Raw genomic sequence first — 21,244 nt, 5'->3', positions numbered from 1 at the left:
TTGTTAAGTTTCTGGCTTAACATTTATGTTCTGATTTATGTAATTCAAGAACAATTTCTATAGATTAATAATTATTTCTGGAAGTGCTTAGAAATATACTGTACTGAATATTTCATATGACTCAGCTGGAGTAATATTAAAATTATAAATATGCACATGGTTCAAGCTGTTATTGAAATCTATTTTAATTTTACCAAAAGTCTCTAAACATACAACAGCTTTACAATACCATAAAGGCTTTTAGCAACATTTTCAATATATGAGTATAATTATAAAGGGTTTTTTTCTACAGAATTCTTATATATATTTACTTTTAAAACCGAAGAATAAACACTACACTTCTTTGTTTCTATGTATTTCTATATAATTATTTCAAGAAAATTGATTAAAAAAACAGTCCTGGGCTAAAACTTTGAAAGGAACAATCGAAAAGTGAAAATGGCATTTTATTTGCATAAAACAGGAATGTATTTGCATTATTTTTAACACCTTAACAGCCCTTGCATCTTAATACACTTCTGACATCAATATACAATTCTCTTAATGTTGTATCATTTTTATTTATCTGCACAGAAAGTATCATAATTCCTGAAGCCTCAATGTTAAAAGTGATTCAGCCCATTCTGTTAATCAGTATATTGTGGGTTTTACCAGAAGTAATATCACAAGCTGTTGTTTATCATGGTGCTGGATAAGCAGCAGCTATACTACTACTACTAAATCTGTGATGATTTGAGGCCTCCCGACCACAAAAATCAGATCACAGCACTCTGTTCACTTATGATAAAAGAGGCTGATTACAGTAAACTGTTCACTAAAGCTGTAATTGGAAAGCAAACTCAATCTGCCTGCATCTTGACTTTATAATATGGACTGCATGCAGACTACTTATGGGGCATCTAAATTTGAATGATGAAATTGCTTGTATGATCACTTTGGGAGTGTATCAGGATGTGGAGCATAACATGTGTTTACAAGTTGCCTTTAAATTTAATTCATTGTTGTAAAACCACTACTTACTACATATCCCATTTCTATCATAATTACAAGTTAAACGGGTGCTTGAGATAATAAAGGAAACTGGACTTTAGTCAGAAAACACTTGCTTGATTTCACAGAATTTTGATGCTACTCACCACCTGAGATCGCCCATAGGCAGCAGCTGCGGCTGCTGCAGCTGCAGCAGCGCTCATCTGTGGAGAGATGTTATGCAACCCAGCATATGCAGTACCAGGGCTGGTCAGTTCTCCATTCATGGCAGCATGAGGCACAATACCAAAAGGAGCAGGATATGGGCATGGCACTGCCATGGGGGTCCGTAAACCTGAAGCTGAAAAAAATATAAAAAAAAAAGTACAGAAATTTTATATTATGCTATCACATACAGGCAATCTGTAGCAAAATACAAATATCTGATAAAAAAGTGAGAGAGCAGAAGTGCACGTGGCATACTACTACTCTTACTTTGTTTTTTAAGAATATTTAACACATCAGCTTCTAATTATGTTACAAGTATTTAAGCATGCAAAGAGAAATTGAATGCATTTTTGAAGGTCAATTCTTATAGCTATGCATTATAAAAATGTGATGCTGTTAAGTATTACATGTCTTATCTTTCTAATTACAAATAAGGGGCTCTGATCTAATACAATTTAAAACATAACCTTAAAGCAACTGATTTCTCAGACTTATATTTATTTTCTCTTTAAGCTATTCATCAAACTTGGCATCTAAAATGACTTTAAAATACCTTTAATTTCATTCTGATTTATTCATCAAATAAGAAATTTTATTTTCTATTATTATAAGGAATGGCAAGATATTCTGCCCTGCCAACAGGCAGCTAATTTGCACAGCTAAGCTGCTCCATTATTCAAGCTTGGAAAACCAGAACACAGTTATACAATACCCTGCACTTTCTTGTTTTAATTAAATTTCACTGAATTCATCTAAGTACAACTGTAGCAAGCTGGCTTTAGGTAATACTAGACAGGCTGGCTATGAAAATTGGTTCATATAACCCTGTAGACTGATGAAACATGCTGCCAACTGTTCTGTAACCCTAAACTGCTGAGCAAATCCTAAGCATTTTTGTTCATACCTAATGGGTCAACGCCTGGTGGTTTGCCAGGTACTGCCCTCAATCCTGGAGTGGAATTGCTCCCTGGAGTGGGTGCATCTGAACGTGGAGTTGGAGTGCTGGACTTGGACACTGGTGTAGTAGATTTTTCATTCTAATAAAGAAAATAAACATATAAGCCAATACTTTGCTGATGTTAACTCATTCTTTTGTGGCACATAGTTATAGAATCAAATGTTATAATAAGTAAAGATCAGGTACATTACTCCAAATACTGAAAATAAGATTACATACATATTTATTTATTTTGTTCTAATTATAGGAGCGTGACCTTACCACAATAGATCTGGGCAAAAGGTAAAATGTGTGATAAATATTCCAAAAATGTTTACATAAAAATGGCTTCAAACAGTACTACTAAATATTAGCTTTTTAGAAAGAACAGGTGTGTGCCTTTACCCATTGGCTTTCTTTAGTTTCAGATTATTTATTTTAAAGAATATTGTGCAAACAATGTTTTTGGCCTTATTTCAAACAACTGCAACATAGTAATTGTGAAAGCATATAAAGAGCCAGCAAGGATAAACACAGCATTTTCAACATGCTGCTGCTTTTTGAAATAAAGTTAATGATACACATGAGAAATTAAAATTACTACAAGTTTGTTGGGAATAATTAGTATTACAATTTTATTTGAGCAGCTTTCAAAATTTTCCTGATAAATCCTGAAACATTTCTTCTAACACAACTGTCTGCCCATTTCTGCTGAACTAACACTGCCCTTAAAACCCAGACTGAAGCAACAGAATAAAGGTGCTGTATTTCTTAAAAGTGACAATGCAAGGAGTAACTTGTACTTTGCGGCAATAGTGACAATCAAACAATGTTCCAAAATAATAGATACTTTCAAAAGACCTGCATACTGAGTGTCAGGTTCAACACACGTTAAAAGTAAAATCAAAGCTATTATGTTTTTCAGTTAAACATGTTCTGAAATTAATTACTTTCAAGTTACCAGTTAGTCAACAATTCATTTGGTTACAATCTGATTACAATGCCAATTAAATGAATATTTTATATATATATATATATATATATATATATATATATATATACACACACACACTTGCACACACAAAAACACACACATATATTGGGTTAACTGTAAACTCTAAACTGGCCCCAAATGATTGAGTGAGGATGCACAGTATGTGTATGAGTACATCTTACAATAGACTGTCATTACACCGGTTACCAAGATAAAAAATGGGACTATAACTCTTTCACACTTCTCCTTTCAGTAACACAGCAGTATCACAAAGAGACCTTTCCAATCATACCTATATTAAGCAATCTTAGTCCTACGTGAACCACAGAGCAGATGGGCAATAAGCATAAACATTAAAAAAATTCATAAAATATGTAACCTTGTATGGAATTCTTTATTAAGGGCAACACAATTTCAGAGTAGTTATTACTACCATCTTAATGCTTAAAGTCACTGTCGGTGTGCAATCTGCTTGGTCCCTTCATGCCTGAATGAGTTTTCTTAGGATGCACTAGTTTCAATCCAAATCTTAATGTCATCCATTTCAAATCAACTGCCAAAAGTAAACTTCACTTCACAAAGAAATGTAATCCTGTACGTGTGTTTGCACACGTGGAACCTCACAATTCACTTGCATACCACCCAGAATTGGTTCCAGACTGGCAATAGAAAAATATAAGGAATATAAAATTTAGTTGATGTAGATTAGTTGCATAGCATTGTGCTGTATATGATTTGTACTTTTTTATGGATTCTTAAATACTGTATCAGAAACATTTAAGGCCATCAGAATGTATATTAGGCTGAATATGATAATCTGGGAAAAAAGTTACTAGATTTATACCCTTAGATTTTAGTGAATATGTACTTCTGCAAAAAAAGAATGTCCTTACCCACAATTATCTTTACATGTTAAGTACAACATGTTATTTCACAACATTTTTCTTAAACAGAAGCTAGCTGAACAGTCTGACAATTGGTTTAACTTTTTACTCACAAGACCGAGTTCTTTGGATTTTGAAGATGGGGTGCTACTTGAAGAAGCAATGGATGCAGGACTAATGGGTGCATCCTTCTTAATTATGCGAGCTTTGTCTAAACCATTCTCTCGTGGGGAATGTGCTGGGCTTCCTCTTGGTGAAACTGGATCCTATAAAGAGATGTAGGATATTCAGAAAACAGTTTAACCAGATGGTAGAGATCAATAAGTAATTATTACTTGGAGTTACAGGTATAACAAAACTATATACTTATTCCACACTAAAACTTGCAATGCTCAAGTTATTTAACAAAATAGCAGTATTACCATTTTCTCTTTTGAAACTAACCTCATTTGATACATCCACTACTAAATTGTCATCACTCTTTTCACCATCACTGTCCTGAAAGAAACATTAAAAGAACTGGCAATTAATTCAACTCACTTAACAGTAGATAGATTCACAATAACTTTTATTTGTCCTAACACCATAAAAAAGGTAATGTGACCAATAGCTGTATCTGCATTTTCAAAAAAGGAGTGCTTTCCTATGATACTCACATAACGGGTTGCCAAATCCTTATCATCAGTTTTCTGTTTCTTATTATCTGACGAGTAATCGGTTGAGTTCCTGTGCTTCTCTGCTCCTCTGAAGCTTGCGGATGGTGACACTGAAGAGCTCTGAAAAGAAAATATTAGTAATTATGTAAAGGAAAGAAAAAAAAGGTATTTAACACCTTTCAAATAGACCAAAAGCCAGCAGATACGTGAAAAGTTTATTAAACCTTAATCTGTATATGATAATACATAGAAGTTAACTAAAGATAAAATGTTCTGCTTTAAATGAGCATCCTTTAAATAAACCCATGTCATAAAATTACCATATTCCCAGCATATGTCAGTATCATTTATATATATATATATATATATATATATATATATATATATATATATATATATATATTTTCCCAAATAGTGATAATTCCAAATCCACTATATTAAAAAGAAACTGCACAATACAGCATTTTACATTTCACAGCCAAATGTATAAATTTAGTTATCTTAAAACAGGAAGTTAATTTCTGCTGTAATAGATCTAAATAAATATTTAAGCAAAGACAGCCAAGCCATCTCCCACTCAACCAAAAAAAGAATACCATCCCCTTGAGAATTTGGTTACAAAAAAGTAAAAAAAAAATTGCAGTATTTATTGGATTAGCACAACATTGAGATTGGCAAGCAGCAATGTTTTAGATAAATAAATTAAGCACATGGAGTTGCTGTTGAAAATTCTTTGCCATGTATATAATAAAAGCATATCATGTTAACTTAATTATGTGTTTGGCACTTGCCTGACTAACAAATCATTCTTTATTTCTGAAATTGATAATCTTAAGTGGTGGTTGAGACTTTATGATGGAATCTAATGGTATACATTCTCACTTTCTCAGTGTAATACCACAAACGGAATACATTCTAAACTGAAGCCACAGAGGATTACACAGAAACAAAAATATGTGGTTATGCCAAATAAAGACTTCAAAAATAATTTTGAATTAGGCCATCACACGATTTTAGGCATGTGCAGCAACAAGCACATACTGTATGATCCTTAGCTTTCATGAAAAGTATATGTACAGTAGTTTTAAAGATATTGCACATTCACTATAGACAGGATTCAGTAATGAATAATTAAATAGCCAAAAAGAGGGAAATGGAGAAAGGACCCAAGTACAAAATGGGTTAAAAAAAAGTCTCTCTTTATTATTTGTCCTTAATTCTGAGCTAATTAGAAAGATCTACTGAAACATTATTGAAACACGGCAAGGACTTTGGCAATGTGCTCCAATTTAAAGATAGGTAATAAAAGAAAAACACTTTCTGATTACTTTGCCTGTGTGGAGTTATAACGTTCTTTAAGAGCTCACAAAGATTTCCTTCAGGTATTCTGGCATCTTTGCTAACAAAAGTCATGCTGGTAAGGTTCACTGGCCCAGAATAAATTAGTTTGGATGTGTACACATGTGTGCCAATGGACCTGAATTTGGTTTTCAGTGCTGTGAGGTTAGATTGAGTTTGGAATCTAACCTCACGGTGCTGAAAACCAAATTCACGTCAATATGATTCAAATAAGATAAAACAAGGTGATAATTATCTTCTTAAAACAAGTAATACAAAAAATACATTTTAAATTCAATGTAGTAAAAAATTATTCAAGAAAGTAAGAAATGTCCATCATATTTGCCAAACAGTCTCCTGCAGCATCTGATGATTACTACATACAAAACACAGTTGGATTATGTATGGTTATTACTAAGATAAAAATTAAAACAGGACTGAAGTGGAAAAGTTAAAATTAAAAAGTGAGTAATGCAAGATAACTCAATGAACCCAAACATTTTGCACAAGTTATATGTCTTAGTTATTGTATTTTTCCATTGTTGTGTTCAACAAAGATGAAAAAATTAGACCAGCCTTCTAGAATTTTCATATATTTTCCATGTCAAATGAGCAATATCATCTAGTTATTGTAATCTGGGGCTGCCTTGTGTTGTCTCGCAATGGAACAGTGAACTATTTTGAGCAAATATCCAAAAGGAAAAGTGCAGGGTCATAAATATCACAAAAAAGTATAACCACAAATAAATACAGACAACCTCCGAAATTCACAGGGATTACAGTCCTAGAGCACCCACAATTTGTGAAAAACCACAAATTTTGGATGTGGTAAAAAAAATGTGTATAAATACCTATTTTTATAGTTTAAACCCTAAATACGCCACCAAAACACTTTCATTTCATTTCAATCTCAGCTTAATATATTACCCTAAAAAAAGAATATAATAGAAAGGTAAACCCGTATACTGTACTATACCATACTGCTATGTCTCCCGCAGTGCTACAATGTAAAATACTGATGTTACCCCTACAGTCTATGTACTATAATTCATGAAACCGTGTTTTCTTTGGTATGCGCTGTCGTTTTCTTTGGTATAAGTAGGATAAATATGTAATAATTTAATTTAATAAAAATACAGTACAATGTACAGGTACTCACCAATATGGTGAATGATACTGATTGAAGATAATGATGAATTAGCTGTGCAGTATGATGAAGGTATGTAATGAAGATGATGACCGCACAGCAAAGCAGAGGATTTACAGCTTCTCGGGTGGCTATTGCGGCATACCTTTTTAGTTCCGGGAGAAAATCCAGTAGTTAAACATTCTCCTGGACTGTCTTAAACTTTTTTTGGCACTTAGGTTCATTGCCAGAAGCCTTACAAGGTGCAAAGCGTTTGGGCGGCATCTTAGGGCTTTAAGAAGAAGACAATGAAAAAAAAAACGAGACCGCTCTGCGAAACACTTGAGATAGCTACACACGGTAAGCTGTTATGATACGGGAATGCTGGGCTGCATCTACCGGAGATGCGTCACAGAACAGCAGGCAATCAGCAGCAAGGAGAAATGAACAACGCTCTTGGATTGGCTATTTTCACCATCACAAGCCGCCTTTTCCTCTACAGTTGCTTTGTGTTCTCTCTACAGTAAAGTATTGCCAAGAATAAAAAACATAAAAAATCTGCCGAGGATATTTGCGGTTTCCGCTAACAATTATTAGTTAGGTTCTAAGGAATGATCCGTGAATGACTGAGGCCACGAACTCTGAACCTTTGCGGGGGTCTATTGTAATCCCGAAGTGGTCCAAACAGGATTCAGTATATGTTCATAAGGTTTATCAATATCTTTACAGAATGTGGAATATCTCATTTTGCTTTCCATGTGCAAGGAGAGATTTCCTTGGTTATTATTGAATACAAATTTCACTTCTCAAACTTGACATTTAACCACTGATCCAAATTTTATTCCCCTAACCCAAGCGGTGTCTTTCTGGGAAAGATAATGAGTGTAGTTCCTCAGAAACACACTCTCTGAACCACTTTATAAAAATAGACACCAAAGGTACTATTCCTACATTCCAAGCTACACTGAAGAGTTGTATTAACTGAGACATCCACAGTCATTCCACTAGGAAGCTTCTAAGTTATGTACAGTACAGTGACCTGGTCCCCATAAAACTTGACTTACAAAAGAAAGAGAACACTGCTAATCACCCTCAAAGCCAATGCAGTTTATTGTGGTAACTTTAAACATATCAGCCAATATACAGTATGCTAGCTCAGGTTCCTGTTTCAAGCTAGTGAAGTGCATTCTACAACTAAAGTGTTACAAAACTGGCACTGCACACAAGGTCTAAGACTGAGGGGTAAATATTGGCTGACTGTAATCAGTGTGACAAACATTCCATTCATGTGGATGATGGAAAATGAAGGAACACTGTTCAGATCAAATAGCTATCTTTTCAGATAGCAGTTTTTTTTGGCACATCTGCCTTGAATTATACCTAGTAAAATACTGGCTTAAACAGCATCAACATATTATTCTTTATCATTACCAATTTATTATATAAAGTATTCAAAATAAAATAGTATTTGTTATATCTGCTGTGGCAATGGTATCAGTAGTTTCTTAGTTTCCTAGTTCCCCACTAGCACTTTTCCCTTCAAAAGTGTAAACCCTTCATTGTATTCACCAGATGTGGCAGATATGCTCTTCTAGTAAGTCCTAATAGAGAATAAAGAGCTCAGAATTTATGCTCAGAATTTATGTATACATTTTTTCCCCAAAATATTAGCAATGTAATTTCTGCACTAACTTGCAGAAAACTGATGGTGTTTTCAGTGGATTTTGAAAATGTTCTATTTTCAATTTTATTTTGCATTCAGTTGCTTATTTCTTTCTCCTTCATTTAATTTTGCTGAAGCTGATTCCTCTAAAGGCTCCTTGCACAGAAAGAGGATGTGATTTAAATGCTTAATAAATCTGCACTACTCCCTTTCCTAAGGGGTTGATGAAGAAGTTAATTACTGTGAAAGCTGACAGTGTTTAATTGGGCCAAGTGCCAACTGGAACTGCTGGCGCCTGTGCCAGCACTCAGGTAAAGGAGGCCCTTTCTCCTGGTCTCTATGGTGCAAATCCCTTAAAACTAAGGGAAAAAGCACCACTGACATCTACTTAACAGAATACCAATTTATGCAAGCTGTATGGAAATAATTTTCTTTTATTTCTAAAGCTAGCAAGTTGAATCAGACCTATAGAATCACCTATTTAGGTGAGTAGTTATCATGTAATGAGCAGCATGAATATAAACTTAAAAACAAAATAGTTGAACCATTGCAATGAAGTCATAAATAAAACATTAACTGGTACACTGTAAAACATTTTTATAACAATTGTGATCTGGAATGGCAAACTAGCACAGTAGTTAGTGCTACTGTCTTAAATATGGGTTTAAACCATTTCCCTTTTTATGTATATGAAGTATGTGCAAGTTCTCCTTGCGTCCATATGGGGTTAACATTAATTGACTACTTGATACTGGTCTAGTATGTGTGAGTCTAGATGTGTACAAGAATGTGCTCAATAATGGACTGAATACCACTACGCACATAATTCTGTAGGTCTCTAAGGCATTCATTTAAATTAATGCATGAATCAAAGAAACTGGGATGGCAACATATAAGAACAAAAATGACAGGGAGAAAATGGGTAGCAAGGCAAGAAAAAAAACCTCTCCTCAAAGACGACTCATTACAAATGATAAGACTATACATCTGTCTGTTGGTAAATCAAATTATGGTCAGAACAAATCAATTAGCATACATAAATATACAGATTAGAATAAATCTACAGCAAAATAGAACAAATTTATATTGATTAACATAAACAGATCCCAGCAATGTATCAAAACTTTAGCAAATGTTCTAAAAGAATATTCTGAATTAACGTAAAAGAGGGAAGAAGTGGAAAAGCAGTGAAAATCACTATTCTGTCACCCTCTAAATGCAAAAGTGTCTCCAATAAGCATTATGTATAGATATTAGGTTTGTAAAAAGAAAGAACTAGAAATAATAGAAGTGACCAGGAAGAGTTATACTAGAAAATCAGACCATTTCTTTGGATTTATCGGCAAACTAAGATGACCAAGAAGTGCACAGTGCCAACCTTTAGCCCATCGTTGTGGTAATGTCAAAACCGTGCAACCACCAAATATCATTGTCATAACAATTACTGCTCAAAATAGCACTGCCAAGGAAACCAAAAATGCAGAAAAAAGAAGCAAAAAATGAAAACCCACTAGAAAATACTGTCCAATGAAAAAAATGGTGCAGAAATTTAATTCTGAAACCCCCAAAAGCCTATTTATAGATATATAATAACCAGGGCTCCAAGAGACAAGTAATCATTCTAAAACAAACTTTATAAACCACAAATGTATGCAGTCATGCCAAAACAGAAAAAAAAAAAAAATCGAAAACCAACATTAGCCTCATTCAACACACTTCTCTAACTTGGTAAAATAAATATGTCTAATTTCAACCACTTACACAGTAAGGATGTAAATTCTGATTATCTGTCATAATCAATAGTCAGTATCCTTTGTTTAACAACCATTATACATTAAGCAGTATGATTCTTTTTTTAACAACAGAGGAAATAATGTCAGGATAGATTTTCTAGAATAGTTTAAAGTTATACATTATGGGTATAAGGATCTGTTTTAACATTAGGCAAAAATGTATCACTACCTTTCTTTACATTACAAAAACTGTTTTATGCAGTTATATTTTTTAGCAGAATACAAACCTATTTGGGAGCCAATAACAGCTGTTCTTGGCTCCTGGGCATGCTCAGGTAGCCTCTTGTTACAGATAAAGATACATGTTAAATCTGTTATTGACATTGAATTTTAGGGTTTGAGTAAAACTATAGACACCAAGTTCACTGGGGCGGATGTATTAGCGGTAATGCCATTTTATGTGTTCCCATGTACCTAAGCAACTTCTTTGCTCTTAAGTACACATCCTTAAATGGCAGTAGTTGTTTTTTTGGCAAGACTGTAAATTGTTCTGGTTGGAAATGGTTTGTGTTGGTGATACCAATGGTTCCATTTGCCAGTCTTTGTCACAATAAAGTGACATTGCACATATCTAAATCTCAGTTGTCAGCATAGTCCAACATTAGTTGTGAACCCAAGCCTACTGGGTTTTGAGTCCTAGTGTTTTCTTAGTAAAATGATGACAGTGCCTCTAGATGGAATGTGGAAAAATGGCTTAGCTTGTGAAAGTATTTGCCATCAGCAACTACATGATCTAGAAGATGTTTTGTTTATAATTTGTTAATACTGCAGACATGAGGGCGCTGCAATCCATCCTCATGACCAACATTCTCATTTTTTACGTGGAAATAACTTGCAGATGTAACTTTTACATTATACGGTTTTGTAGTGAATTATATCACTCTCCCTAGAATTGCTCTCAAAACGAGTTGCTTGTGGTTGTGAAATAAACTGATATGGAGCAGTAATACTGCCCTCATGGATTTATTAAAAGAAAAATATATGTCTCCTGGTTTACATAAGGTGTTGTGATGCAGCAAGGCAATTACATTTGCCAATTTTCCAATTTAAATTAATCATATAATCAATAAGTTTACTCATTTAAAACTCTTACCATAATAATAAACCATTCATTATTCAATTAACTTAACATCCCTACTACACATGATTGACCATAACAAAAGTTGTTTGCCTTCTCTGGCTGGCAAATACATAAAAATGGGGGAATTATGATTCAACTTATTATAAACCAAATTAACTTTCAAAATATGGAGACCAATATGTTTTCTGACTTCTCTATAAAAAAAAACAAAAAAAAAAAAACGGTAAATTCACAATCACATAAGACCCAAGTTAAATTCTTCAGGTGTGGGTGAGAAAAGAAAATGGGATTGGCTAGCCAAAAAAAACAAAATGGGAAGTGTGCAAACCCAACATATAAATAAAAAACTGCAATTCTTACTTGCAAATATTATGCAGGTAGCTGATTAATAAACAAAGGCAGAAATATGGCGTAAGGAGCAAAACAAAAAAAATAATATTAAGGATTTATTCCAGGCACATGAAATTAATTTCAGAAACGTTTCTTAAGAGAAGCTGTAGCAAGTGATATATACACTAACTCTAGCATGCCTGTAGTTATTTTCAAAGTACTTAGAGAAAAAAGGTTCAATTATGATTAAAGAATTAGTTTTAGTGGAATGAAGGTTTCTGTTTTATAACTTGTGTTCACAAAATATTAACATTTTATGCACTACAGTAAGTTTTATTATATATTAATTAAGTGTTTAAAGTTTTTGGTGCCTTAATGATCTGCCAGAAGAGCACATAAAGAGCAGGAAAAGCAATTCATTATACAGTATGTGTAATGTATTAATGCTTTGCCAAAAGCAAAAAATAATTTTAATCCCTAAACCCGTTAACTTAAAATCCCCATAATTGGGCTCAGAGGAAAGGCAGTATGATGGCACTGCCGTTTGACAGCTATGGAATCCTGAGGTTTATGCTAACTTCCTGGAGTTACTACAAATGTTTCCTCTTTTTGTTCATTTACTCAAATACCTGCAGCAACAAGCAGTGTTAAGTTTTGAAATGAAGAACTATTTGACATGATACATGTGTGTAAACCTGTTTTAAAGGAATAACAAAAAATTTGAATTTTTTTTATTCATGTTTTGATTTGGAATAAAATGTGCAGTGTTCCCACTGCACTTATGTATGGAAATAAAAGCTATTATAAGGATTTTGAGCTTTATTCACTTTTTTAAACACACTGCTATTATTCTGAACACAACTGTATGTTTTTATTATTTTAAAATTTCTGACTTTGCCATTCTGTGTATTGTAAATAAGTAAATAAATGAAAGACAGCCTCTTGATTTAAATTATTAAACTACTGTTTCTATGCCTGGGTTAAACCCTCAGCTAAATCATTTATGCATATAATATTGTGTTGGGTTTACTTTCCTTATTTTTCTTTTTTCATGTTTTTATGTAAACCAATATAGAAATACTTTGTATGTTTTTCTTTGTAGCAAATTGTGTTAAAGTACTTGGTGACCTCATGTTAGGAGAGTAATGGTATGGATGCAGTTCCCTGAAATGAGGCAGATTACATACTTTGAGTATCTCTTACTTTGCCTAAAACGGCTTACCTTGTGTTGGGGTATTTGAACATAAGTTAAATAATATGGTGAGGTTGAGAGACATTGTTCTTTATTTTAAGAGGAATGGGGCTTTGAATAGGCTCACATTTTATTTATTTTATAAATATTGGGATTCTGGATAAGAGTCATACTGAGCAGTTTTTTACAGTTCTTTACTGTAAGTACTGTATTAGTTATTAGGGGTTTAAGACTAATAACCCTTTTAATTATTTATGCTACCAGGAAGTTCCCAGGTTAAGAGTGAGATCCGTTTTTTGGTTTGTCCTTAAGTTGAATTTATATGTAAGTTGGAACACATACATACAATTCTTTTTAAATGTCACTTAGTCAAATGTTTGCCTCAGTCTAGCATTTATTTTACCTTGCTGTGCATATAAAATGCTTAAGAAACATGTCCGGATAAAAAAAAACTAAAAATAAACAACTGTACGTAATACTGTAGTAGTTAAAAATAATAAATGTAACAATGTTCATACAGTACTGTAAAAAAACTTAAAAAACATTTCTTAAAGCAGTTTAGGTAGAAAAAAGGATGACTAAAGTTTAACACCCATTTGTGAGTTAACATTATGATAACTGTATTACTGTAATAGTTTTCCTTTCCTTTTGATGCATTGCCATCACTAGCATCGGATTTACGCTTTGGCAGCATCATTCAAGGGTACTGTAATTGAAAAACAGGACTTTGATCAGACTTAATGAGTCACAATGTCACTGGTGCATTCAAAATCAATCATTCTAAACTGCTTGAATAACTACGCGATGGTTCATGCTAGAAACAAAAGTGTGGAAAACGAGCTTTCAAATGATTAATTGGTGACATCTGTAATCTGAAGTGAAGGCTAAAAATAAATAAACTTAACATATTATAATTTTTATAGAACATTCTCTTGTAAATCGATTTAATTTCTATCCACTACCTCGTCATTATTTCTCATAAAAACAAACAAAAAACACAAATATCACTTGGAATCAGCTAAACTCACATTTTAATTAGCTGTACTTATAAGACAGCTATTTTGACCAATCAGACCAGTCCCTCAAAGCAGAAGTAGCTGCTTTCAAAGACGCAAGCCGCTTCACTCACGTGGAAAAGGAGAGCATTCGTTTGTAAGGCAGGATTTATCATAGTTTGTCAAGTTAGAATTTATTGAAAGATGATTTATGGAATTGAGGTAGTCCATTCGTAACCATGGGTATGTGTCGGATGTCCTCAACCTGGGGACCGCCTATACTTTTAATTTATTAAATATTTGTGACAGAAAAATAGCTTAAGGAAAGGAAACTATGGCATTTGTTAGCAGTGATAAAGTCTCCTTAATAAAAATGAATACTAAGGGGTGGGGATCGATCTGTTCTTAACTCAATTTTTCTTTTTGTAAAAACTTGATTGCTTTGTAAGGATTGCAATAAAATTAGTAAAAAAAAAATTAAATAAAAAAATAAAAATGAATACTGTATAAATGAAAATGGCTTACATTTCTATCTCAATTACTTGAATATTAAAGGTTTTGTAAATACAAGCCATCCTATCAATAAAAAAAAAAAGAATTGATAATTAGCATGAACATATTTGAGGAACAGGCGGTGTAACCAAGAAAGATACTCACCACTGCTTGCCATTGTAGTCTCTTGTTTGTCTTTTTCTGACTGTACTATGCCTGTCCATTTGACTGACTTTATGTTGTACTCCGCTTTGTATTGTAATCACTTGTCAGTCTTCCAAAGGAATGAAGTTGTTTAAAGATTTGTTTCTAACTATCTGTATTTTCACCTTTGTTTTGCTGGATTAAAATTTGCTTTTGGGTCTCATTCGCCCCCACAAAGCAATCACGCAGTGTTATTCTATGACACTTAGCAACATAAATACTTGCCTGTGCAATTAAAGGAAAAAATATTTTCCTTCTGATGGGTTTACTCATTATTTTTTCCCTAATATACAAAACATGAAAGTGGCCATGACTTTTCTTTGTGTCATTAAAGCAGGTTTGTAAAAAATGTACAGTAAAATGTAATCTGTTGTAATTATTCATGTTTTATTAGTGATATGTAATATACAGTGGGATGCAAAAGTTTGGGCAACCTTGTTAATAGTCATTATTTTCCTGTATAAATCGTTGGTTGTTACGATAAAAAATTTCAGTTAAATATATCATATAAAAGACACACACTGATATTTGAGAAGTGAAATGAAGTTTATTGGATTTACAGAAAGTGTGCAATAATTGTTCAAACAAAATCAGGCAGGTGCATAAATTTGGGCACCGTTGTCATTTTATTGATTCCAAAACTTTTAGAACTAATTATTGGAACTCAAATTGGCTTGGTAAGCTCAGTGACCTTCATACACAGGTGAATCCTATAATGAGAAAGAGTATTTAAGGGGGTCAATTGTAAGTTTCCCTTCTCCTTTAATTTTCTCTGAAGAGTAGCAACATGGGGGTCACAAAACAACTCTCAAATGACCTGAAGACAAAGATTGTTTACCATCATGGTTTAGGGAAGGATACAAAAGCTGTCCCAGAGATTTAAGCTGTCTGTTTCCACAGTTAGGAACATACTGAGGAAATGGAAGACCACAGGCTCAGTTCAAGTTAAGGCTCAAAGTGGCAGACCAAGAAAGATTTCGAATAGACAGAAGCGACGAATGGTGAGAACAGTCAGAGTCAACCCACAGACCGGCACCAAAGACCTACACCATCGTCTTGCAGCAGATGGAGTCACTGTGCATCGTTCAACCATTCGGCACTTTACACAAGGAGATACTGTATGCGAGAGTGATGCAGGGGAAGCCTTTTCTCCGCCCACAGCACAAACAGAGCCGCTTGAGGTATGCTCAAGCACATTTGGACAAGCCAGCTTCATTTTGGAATAAGGTGCTGTGGACTGATGAAACTAAAATTGAGTTATTTGGGCATAACAAGGGGTGTTATGCATGGAGGAGAAAGAACACAGCATTCCAAGAAAAACACCTGCTACCTAAAATATGGTGGTGGTTCCATCATGCTGTGGGGCTGTGTGGCCAGTGCAGGGACTGGAAATCTTGTCAAAGTTGAGGGGCGCATGGATTCCACTCAGTATCAGCAGATTCTGGAGACCAATGTCCAGGAATCAGTGACAAAGCTGAAGCTGCGCCGGGGCTGGATCTTTCAACAAGACAACGACCTGAAACACTGCTCAAAATCCACTAAGGCATTCATGCAGAGGAACAAGTACAACGTTCTGGAATGGCCATCTCAGTCCCCAGACCTGAATATAATTGAAAATCTGTGGTGTGAGTTAAAGAGAGCTGTCCATGCTCGGAAGCCATCAAACCTGAATGAACTAGAGATGTTTTGTAAAGAGGAATGGTCCAAAATACCTTCAACCACAATCCAGACTCTCATTGGAACCTACAGGAAGCGTTTAGAGGCTGTAATTTCTGCAAAAGGCGGATCTACTAAATATTGATTTCATTTCTTTTTTGTGGTGCCCAAATTTATGCACCTGCCTGATTTTGTTTAAACAATTATTGCACACTTTCTGTAAATCCAATAAACTTCATTTCACTTCTCAAATATCACTGTGTGTGTCTCCTATATGATATATTTAACCGACATTTTTTATTGTAACAACCAACAATTTATACAGGAAAATAATGACTATTAACAAGGTTGCCCAAACTTTTGCATCCCACTGTATTTTGAATGACTTTTAAACATCTTTGCCATCACATCTTTTCACATATTTGTCATTATTAATGATAGAACCAAAGCATGTTATTAGCAAATATATAAAACTGTTAACAATTTACTCACAAAGATAATAATTGAGGGGTAATATATTCAGTGAAAATGGTATTAAAATTGCATTATTTTGTTTTAATTATAAATTATTTGAGTTCATACCCTAATAATTTATGTGTCAAATTCCTCTTTGGGCGCCATCATTAAATGCAGTATGGTAGTTTAGAAGATTAGGGGTGACTATTGTCACATGTACATAAAGTAGTAGTACTATTAATGGTAGTAGTACTACTACTGTTGTGTACATAGTACAGGAAAATTCGTACTAATTCATTCATTCATTCATAAGGCAACATGACCTCTTCAAGTATTTTGAGATACTCAAACTGATCCTTGATCCCTGGTATGCTATAAACATGCCCGAAACCATAGTATGAAAAATATCTCCATATCATTATGCCTGTGCCGCCGTGCTTCACAGTGTACTGTGGCTTGAATTCAGAGTTTTGGGGTCATTTGACAAACTATCTGTGGAACTTAGACCTAAAAAGAACGATCTGGCTTTCATCAGTCCACAAAATATTCCACCATTTCTCTTTAGGCCACTCAATGTGTTTTTTAGGCAAATTGTAACCTCTACAGCACACGTCTTTTTTTCCCCACAATGGGACTTTGCGGGGGCTTCTTGCAGATAGCAATTGTAACAGTACTCACAGGTAACTTTAGACCTTTTTGATCTTCCTGGAGCTGATCATTGGCAGAGTCTTTGCCATTTTGAGCTATTCTTTCGTCCTTTCGAATTGTAGTTTTCCATTTTCTTCCACGTCTTTCAGGTTTTGGTTGCAATTTTAAAGAATTTGTGATCATTTCAGCTGAGCAGCCTATCATTTTCTGCACTTCTTTATGTTTTCCCCTCTCCAATCAACTTTTTAATCAAAGTACACTGTTCTTCTGAACAATGTCTGGAATGACCCATTTCACTCAAATTTTCAGAGAGAAATGCACTATAACCAGCATGTACATTTGCTGCCTGCCTTCCTTCCTTAATTAAGGGCCGTAAGTGACACCTGTTTTTCACAGAATGAATGACCTTACTAATTGAACTCCACACTGCTATATTTGGAATTAATAATTTAATTACACAGAATCAGCAGCATGCATGTCATGACTGTTGGTTTTCTGTTACCCTACTACACCTACTAGTAATTTTTCTGCCATGTAGAAATGTACAGTACATTTCTACCAAAAACAGTATATGATCAAGTTAGTGATGTTAGACTGTTATTATTTTGAACACAACTGTATCTAAGCTGTCCCAGAGACCACCCCAGTCAGGAAAGTCTGTACCACATCCTGTACTAAAATGCAGCTATTTTCTTCAGGCATATGGACATTCTTCTTACACAACACATGCTGATACAAGTCATCAACCTTTCTTAAGTTTACAGATTTATTTCAGATTACATTAAAAAGTGTTGCCTGTATCAGAGATACTGCATAAACACTACAAGCTGTGACAAGGGAATTACAGAATTCCTGTTAGTGTAGGATAGTTATTAGTTGAATATTATCAAAAATGGTGCAAGGAGTGTAAATAACAAAGAAAAGGCAAACAGAACTGATGTTAATTAACTGAAAGCTAAGCAGTCAATATTAACATACTGCATGTTGCAAGTATAGAAGAGGAAAATAAAAGTTTTAAACGCATTATGGTTGGTTATCTGTAAACACATATAAGGTGAACTGTTAAAAAAGCAATAGCATAAATTTTGAAATAATCAGAAAACTATGCGGGGACAAAATGAGAAATACATTTTAAATCAGTACAAACCCTTACTATGGTTTTATACTGAACACATTCTCTGAAATAATATTTTCACTTGCAAAATTTTTACCTATACAAAGCAAGTCAACTGTTGCACTGATCAACTAAAACTAAAAAATTAGGACATTCAAACCACTCACAATACATGTACCCATTAACCTTCAACAAAGTAATAGGCCCATAAATTAAACCCTCATGTAAGTCTTTCATTAACATGAATCTAAATTAATTTGATTACATAATGACAGACTCAGGTGCTGCTTGACTACAGCTTTCCTGGAGCACTGCCAACATTCTAAGGCTATAATACATATTCTAAATAGAAAATAATTATTCTTTCTCTCCTGTCTGTTTACAGATGACTACTTGTTTAAATTTCTTTCTTGCATAACCACCACAAGATATATAAATGTATAGTTCAATCTCTTACTTTTGTTTAACTATTTTTTTGTTTTAACTATTTAGGAAATGGATGGATGGATGGATATTTATTTACATTGAAGAAGATATGTATAGTTCATTCTCTTACTTTTGGAAATAACTATTTGTTTACATTGCACAATCAATTAAAAAACATATACAGTTAATTCAAAGAGAGTGAAAGGAAAAATAAATGATATGGGGTAGAATCTGTATCCAAAAATATAACATAGTTCAGAGGGGAACTATAGCATTCAAGGAAAAACTAAATCACAATGTATATAATTCATTGTGCTGCTAATAATTCACAAGAAAACAAAAATATGTAAACATTAGCAGACTAGATTCTTTAAACAAACAGCTATTCAAGGGATATTTAATTAGGTGTTTTGACTGAATGGACTAGTGTGTACCTGATATGTAGATATTGTGTCTCATACAGTTTTGAGAGATCAGGGTATGCTGCAAATTATTCCTACAACTTTGTTTACTTTTAAGTTGTGTGAATGTGTGTGTGAATGGGTGAATGACTGTTGTGTTGTGAAGCGCCTAGGGGGGTTCTTGGACTCTAGTAGGCGCTATATCAAATACAGGCCATTTACCATTTAAGTTCAGTTCACTTGCATTTACTTTACTGCATTGTTTATAGTGCTTTATTATACTTTAAAACTCTGTGAAACACTAGCCACTTTTTCAGTCTGCAATTAATTTGTCCATACAAAAGATAATGTAGGCATGATTTTCAGAGACTAATGAGATTTTACATATTGCAGTGTAGATGAAGGAAAATTAAACGAAATTTCATAAACAACACAGAAAGAACAGGGTGGACTGCAAGACTATAGTCACAGATATCTTTTAAATAAATGTTCTGGTGTTGCTCTGCAGACGATCCTATAAGTGTGTATATAAAATAGCATAATCCATCCTACTGACTGGGAAAATGTAAGAACCTTAAGGTAAACAACTTATTACCAGGTCAAACCTTCACTATGCTTTACATGATGCTGGCAGTGGTCCTTTGTTCCATAATAGCAATTAGGCATGAAGCAAAAGGTTGTTGTTTCAAATTTCATGATACAAAATATTGCCAATACGAAATGTGGCCTTGTATTATGTACTGTATAAAACTATCACATGATAGATATGAAGCATACAAAACAAATTAAAATGTTAATTTCAAATATACAACCGTCAGAACAATGGTATATTCAAAATAAATGATGCAGCAGACAGACTGCCAGGCAGTAGTTGAGGAGCTAACCACTTTGTAGCCTACAGCTCTGGGAGATAGACGACTCCAGGGAAAACAGCTCCACGGATAATCATGCCACACAGCAAAAAATGCTCAGCATACAGTGCTCCCATCATGTTGCCACCATTTTTCCTTTGAATGTAGGCTGTGAACACCATGGGGACATTTTTCTTGCAGTATCTGCGAACTGCCTCTCTCTATTGCAGACAGCAATTGAAAACAATTACTGTGCTTCGTTCAGCCTGAACACCCCAAGGGAACAACAGGAATCTGATTTATTCTTAATAGCTAGGAACTACCAGTATAAAAAGGCTGCAGCCCTCACATAGCCTGATTTCTGCATCCAAGTCTCATCATTACTCTCTCTGATTGTCAGTACCATCAAACAACTTAAATAATTTACTTTAACTTCAAATTGATTATAGATTTTTCATACTGATAACCCATCCTGGTTTTATTATTAGATGTAAATCATTGCACTGATTTTTTTCTCCATGTATTAAATAGTTTAGACTTCAAAGTATAGGTTGCAAAACAGGGCAGCATACTTGTCAGCACTTCTATCTTAATAACTTTACCTATCTAAGTCAGATTTCCAGCTCAGCCTGTCCAAGTGAAGTCTTCAGAATTGTTCCAAGTACCTTTCCTATCACATGCTAAATTAAATATCGACAATGTGTTGTGTATGTAATTGTACTATATGATGAACTGTCTACCCATTGTTAGTTTGGAAGTGATGATCTGAGGATAGGCTGTAGGTCGGGTCTACAAAGTCTGTGCTGAAGT

The 21,244-nt window shown here is 34.0% G+C and overlaps 1 protein-coding gene across 3 annotated transcripts in view; it reads right to left on the bottom strand.

The window, feature by feature from the left end:
• Nucleotides 1–21,244, bottom strand: part of LOC120527308 (transducin-like enhancer protein 4) — a 162,659-nt gene that overhangs the window by 17,700 nt on the left and 123,715 nt on the right. For all 3 annotated transcript variants that reach the window (XM_039750567.1, XM_039750568.1, XM_039750569.1), the window contains exons 9-13: nucleotides 4,669–4,788; nucleotides 4,457–4,510; nucleotides 4,126–4,278; nucleotides 2,102–2,234; nucleotides 1,137–1,330 (exon numbers count right to left, since the gene is read on the bottom strand). In XM_039750567.1, coding sequence (XP_039606501.1) covers nucleotides 1,137–1,330; nucleotides 2,102–2,234; nucleotides 4,126–4,278; nucleotides 4,457–4,510; nucleotides 4,669–4,788 — 654 coding nt within the window. The remainder of the gene's footprint in view (nucleotides 1–1,136; nucleotides 1,331–2,101; nucleotides 2,235–4,125; nucleotides 4,279–4,456; nucleotides 4,511–4,668; nucleotides 4,789–21,244) is intronic.

The sequence above is a fragment of the Polypterus senegalus genome, chromosome 4, assembly GCF_016835505.1.
Source record: "Polypterus senegalus isolate Bchr_013 chromosome 4, ASM1683550v1, whole genome shotgun sequence".
Classification (NCBI taxonomy): domain Eukaryota; kingdom Metazoa; phylum Chordata; class Cladistia; order Polypteriformes; family Polypteridae; genus Polypterus; species Polypterus senegalus.
This window is presented reverse-complemented; position numbering and strand designations above follow the sequence as displayed.